The sequence below is a fragment of the Eurypyga helias genome, unplaced genomic scaffold (genome assembly GCF_000690775.1).
Source record: "Eurypyga helias isolate BGI_N326 unplaced genomic scaffold, ASM69077v1 scaffold23342, whole genome shotgun sequence".
NCBI lineage: Eukaryota > Metazoa > Chordata > Aves > Eurypygiformes > Eurypygidae > Eurypyga > Eurypyga helias.
In genome coordinates this window covers 2,237-7,910 of record NW_010234508.1, presented here as the reverse complement: position 1 = coordinate 7,910, position 5,674 = coordinate 2,237, and the positions used below count along the sequence as shown (strand labels likewise).

The 5,674-nt window shown below is 45.0% G+C and overlaps 1 protein-coding gene across 1 annotated transcript; it reads left to right on the top strand.

Annotated features, from left to right (window-relative positions):
* Positions 1-26: 26 nt before the first annotated feature.
* CCDC110 (coiled-coil domain containing 110) lies at positions 27-4,866 on the top strand. The gene is made up of 6 exons (XM_010146445.1): positions 27-84; positions 337-389; positions 1,356-1,421; positions 2,077-2,178; positions 2,941-3,864; positions 4,156-4,866. The coding sequence occupies exons 1-6, from the start codon at positions 27-29 to the stop codon at positions 4,864-4,866; spliced, it is 1,914 nt and encodes a 637-aa protein (XP_010144747.1).
* Positions 4,867-5,674: the final 808 nt, after the last annotated feature.

Sequence of the window (5,674 nt, the reverse complement as noted above, 5' to 3'; positions counted from 1 at the left end):
GAAACACAGCCCTGAGGCGAGCCGGGATGACCCCGAGCCGGTCGCCGCCGCTGGCCGGCGTGGGAGTGACACAAGGCCCACGAGGTAGGCGTCGCTTCAGCTCTGTCCAAGAGATGCTCGGTCGTGGCGGGGGGCGGGGGGGCGTGCTCCTCCCCCTCCTCCCCTTGCCCCGTGCCAGGAGCTGCCCCCCGGGCTCAGCCAAGCCAGAGCGGGAGGAGTCAGGCATTACACCCCGCCTCAGCTAACCGCTCTCGGTTGTCCCTCGTCAGACCTGGAGTCACCCTCCCTGTGAACCCCCAGCTCTGATAATGGTCCAAGTGTCCTTTCTGTTTGCAGATGACCGCGCGGTGGGAGCGGAAGACCCCATTGACCTGGAAAGCAAACTGCAAGTAAGCCGGTTTCAAAGCTACACACTGCTCAACAAATGCCAGGCGGTTAATGTGGGTGTAAATACAGTGATGGGTGGGTTGAATACGCTTCCAACTGCAGGCAGGGCTGGCACCACGGAACAGGAGCCGTTGCTCTTCGCTGGTGTTTTTCAGTACGGAATCAGGCTTGCTGAAGGGTTCTGGGCAGCATTACTAGCAAAGCGCGTTCGGGTTCTGGTTTCAGTGGCAGCACAGCTGTGTAACCAGGTTATGTGACATACGGGACTTCTCTGCTTGCCTCTTTCCTTCCTCTGAAGTTTTGGGGAGTTTTCTTCCGAAGCCAAACACATGGAAAGCTAGACAAATTTTGCTCTGTGCACATGCTCGTTCCATTAACTGAGATTTTTCACTGAGCTGCTGAATTCCTGTGACCTAGGAACGATCCACTCAGAGAAATGGATCCTTTTAAAGAATTTGCGCTGCTTATTTTAAAACACTTCCAAGTCATTAGAGCTTACCCCGTATTACTTCTGTTAATGCAGAATACTAGGGTTTTCCCTTTACTAATCCCAGAGACAGTCCAACTTCCTTGTGTTGTCCAACCAGCACACTACAGTATAAAGCAGAAAGATGATTTTTGGAACTGGAGTATGAATTCTAACAGGAACACACTTGGTCTCACTGCAAAGACTAAGATCCAAAGCAGTGCCAGATGTGACAGGGCTTTCTGTAACGTGAGCAACTGCCTGTGTAGAACTCCGCTGAAATCCTTCCAGTACTGCAGGGAAGTTTCTAAATGGCTGTGGAATGGTGAAAAGAAGCATTTGGTGACCTTCTGTTGACTCAGGCTGGGTGAAAACAATCTTGGGACTGGAAAAGAAACATAACTGAGAAAATACCCTAACTCATCTCGATATTAAAAAAAAAACAACAACAACAAAACCCCACTACCTACCAATTTTCTGATATTTATTTTATACATTTCAGATTCTTCGGGAACAGCTGGAATCGTTGCAGAGATTTCAGCAACAGACTCTGGAGAATATTAACACGGTAAAAGCAGAACACAAATGCTCTTAAAATATAAAAGCCACCTGCTGCATTTTTAGATACTGCCATAGGTGTTTTAAGTAAGATACATTCTTAGACTATGGTGTATGTTAAGTATGCATTTAATCATCTGTCTGTCTTAAAATAGCTGGTAAAATAATCTCACTTCTAGGTTCTTCCTCTTTCTTAGTCACAGTATTATTTGGGGGCTTATAAAAGCTCAGAAAAAAAGAGGAAAAGCAAAACTGTGGTAGCAAACAAACCCCAAACCAATGGAAGGACTAGATCCTTCTCTCATTTATATCCCCGTAAACTCAAGGAAGCTCTGTTGTTTTCAAAGAAGTTAATTCCACATTATGTCATGGTCAGCAGAACCTGTTCTATTGTTGCAAACCACCATGTTTCACAACATGCTAAGCCACCTTTTCGGGAGCATTTTTCTGTCATTGTTTTACCTGGTTCTTTATCTAAAAGCTCAGTATCTGATGCTGGAAGGCCATTTAGCTATACACTTTACTGGTTAAGAAATTCCATATTCCACTTCGATCTGATCTGTCCTTCCTAAGGGAGAACTTCTTGAGTAAGGGGATGTTTTTGGAAAATGAAATATTTCTACATGATTTAAGTTTTCTGTAAACAGTCTCAATCTTTTTTTCAGGTACAGTCTAAAATCCATGAGATACTAAATACATTTGAATGGAAAACACTGTGTAGTTCCTACAATTTTCTGGAGACTTGCACACCAAGTGATGCATCTCTGGTATGTTTAACAATTTTTTTACCTACAAACAAGTTATTCTTTAGCTGCACCTTAGGTTTGGAGCGTGATGTGTCTTTTGCAAAATAACCCAAAGGGGTATTCTGGATTAAAAAATAAACTAACAGTATCTTCCCCGAGATTTTTCTGGGTAACAGAACTTTTGCCATAATTACATACACTATTCCCTTCCCCCAGTAGGATTAAACCTCAGTTTCTCTTCTGCACAGGTAAAACTGTAACCTGATCTTCCCCAAAGTAATTTATCCTCAGTGGGCACGGAATGCAACGAAGAGCATACAGGGAGACAGGGTGGAGTGTCAAGGAGAGGAGAGACATGAGGACAGAGGATATATGTTGTTTCTCTCCTATGAAACACTCCATAAACCCTACTACTTCTGTCTGCGTTTAGTGCGAGCGCTAGTTTGCCCTTTTTTCATAGGGACTGGGATCTCAAAACCAACCAAAGACAAACTACAGCCTCCTTAAGTCACGTCTCCTCTGCTGGAAATACACTCAGGCAACTTAAGACACTTCCTTGGTATTTTGTGCCTGCTCCAAAGCCCCCTGCTGAATGAAATGGGGCCTGTGATACTTGTTTACATTCCTTTAATGGGGAAATGGCATTGGCAGAGGTAAATTGTACCAGTCTTGATTGACGAGTGGCTTTAGTAACGATTTAGTTGTCTTATGCTTCCAGTAGTGCGAGTCTTCACAAGTTTTACAGCATTTTTTCCCACGTTTGTTTTTCATTTTGTGGGGTAGCTTGTGGAAAATCCTGAATCGCTGCCTTCTAAGGGAAAAGTTCATCATGATCAACAACCCTGTTCAGGTGAGCATGTGGAAGCAAATTCCAACACTGGAAACAACGTCAGCGATACAGATATTCCACACAGGATTTGGCTTAAACCCGTAGCAACTGAGAAGATTGGAAATTCAGAAGATCTGCTTGGAAACAGCAGGATACTTGCAATAAGAAGGGAACACAAAGGTGGACATCTGCTGTCTGGCGCTGGTTTGGAGGCAGGAAGGTTGAACGCTGCCCATGAGAAGGTCATTTTGAGTGAATCTAAACATCATACACCCTTTCCCAAATTTGAGAAGGAATTTCACGGAAGAGACAATGTCAGCTGTGCCACCGAGTTGCTGAAACAAGAACTTCAGAATTCAGCCAGGAAGGATTTGGGTTTGTTAGGAGATAAGACCGAAAAATCTGGCTTTTTATACAGAGGAAAATTAAATAGCTCACAAGAAAGTGCAGAAATTGTGACCTCGTCAGACGAATCGCAGCTTGGTTCAGCTCCCCTTAGAGAACCCGGCCTGCATTTCCCTCAAGAATTTAACGACGACTCCAAATGTGCCAGGGCATGGGATGGTTCTCCAGCAGCAGCATGCAGCGAGGAAGCAGGAACTCAAAGCCAAGTGCGCAAAGAGCTGATAACTGATTACAGTGACGGGGACAGATCCCAGGATCGGGTTTTTGCTGAGATGGGGCTAGATAAGCTCCTGATACTTGATAACAAAGAGCAACTAAAAATAGAAAAACCCCAACAACGGACTATCTTAACTCACCCATTTCCAAGGCCGGGAAGTCAAAAGGTCAGGGAAGTCAGAGTCGACTCTGAATACAGAAGCAAAATTGAAGCGCTGCGGAAGACCCTGGCAAATTCTGAGCCTCTGCAAAAACCAGTACGTGATTTTCTGAATGAAAATTCAGCTCTCAGGAACAAAGTGCAGCCTCTTACTGTTACCATGCAGTCTCCAAAAGAACAAATATCAAAGCGAAGTACGCAAATCAAGGATATAGCTGAAGGAAAGAAAAGTGTGCAGATCCCATTAGTTAAATCACAAGAAGATAACAAGGAATATATTGAGGAAGAAAATAACTTCCTAAGAAAATATAAAGAATGCCCAAACCAGAAAAACACCTTTGAGGAAGAAAAGAATTGGCTCCATAGTGGAAACCAATCTTTAACACAGGCACCACAGGATTTTCAAACTGGGGAACCGAAATTAGAAGAAAAGATGGCTGCAGCTCCCTGCGAAAGAGAGAAGCTCGGTCCAATCCTAACGTGTTTGCAAAAGGAATGCTTCGAGTTACACGAAAGAAATGGAGGACATGGCACAGAAATATCCCAGCTTACAAAAGGAAATAGCTCCCGAAAGCAAGAGCTTGGAAGCAATTGGGGTGAAATGCAGCAAATGAAGGAAAGAGAAACCCCCAGGAAATCTGAACTGGAAGCTCATCTTCAGTTCATACGAATACTGGAAGCCAAAAACCGTAACTTGGAAATGACCCTGCAGGAATGTTCTCGTAAGAATTGGATGCTGCGGAAGGACTTGGAGAAACTCCAGTCAGATAAAGCTTGTACAGAAAAGAAACTCAGGACTGAACTCAGAAATGCAAAAGCATATATTGATTTTTTAAAGTCTAACTGGGCCAGTGCCAACAGAGAATGCAAGAGGTTATCAACAGCAGCAACAAACATCATGGAGGAAAACCAGTCCCTTAAGAAAGAGCTGCAGGAATATAGGCAGCACTCTCCCAAGTACGAAATTAACATCAGAAAATTGGCTGAAGAACGCTTCGTATTCAGAAATCACCTGTGTACCGCTGGAAATGAGGGAAGGGTGTACCACAGCCTCTATTCCACCCTTTCAGAAAGGATTATAATCAGTGCCAAGCTGTAGCTCCAGCCCGAGGGCAGAGGAACGCTGGGTACCGTGCCGTGCAACTGTCGCTCTGAACATCCCTCCAGCGTGTGTGCAGAAACAGCTGTTCTAAGTCTAAAGCCTTTGAGTATGACCCAGAAAGTATGAGCTGTGTTTCGCAGTATCTTATTAGTTGGTTTCCTTTTCCGGGCAATTTCTGATAATCTACAACAGTCTGTTGCTTCAAATAGTAATAAACAGTTTCCTTTTGTAAAACATTCCCAGTTCTGATGCCCAGTCATTTCTATGGTTTTATTACGTCCTACAAAGAACTGTGGGGTGGGTTTTTTTGGTACGTGGCTGGATTTTGCAGATTCACAGCAGCAGATGCTTACACTTTGTTAAGTGGTGTAAAGAGATTTAAGGAAACTGTGGCAGTTTACAGGAGGTATAATTCTGTCCCTAGAATTTCAGAGTCAGAAGGGAATCTTAACGACCGTTTAGCTGAACAGCTTAGTACCTGCCTGGCCTGGGCTGGCCCTGGCTGGATGCCGGGTGCCCACCAAACGGCTCCATCCCTGCCCTCCTCGGCTGGGCAGGGGAGGGAACATGTAAGGAAAGGCTCATGGGTCAAGGGGGGTTGTGGTCAGTCCATCACACATTATTTTGGATGCTCCTTCCTCCTCAGGGGAGGATCCTCACAGTCTGCCCCTGCTCCAGTGTGGGGTCCCTCCCATGGGAGAGGGTCCTCCATGAACTGCTCCAACATGAGTCCTTCCCATGGGCTGCAGTTCTTCACCAACTGCTCCAGCGTGGGTCCCTCCCATGGGGTGCCGTCCTTCACGAG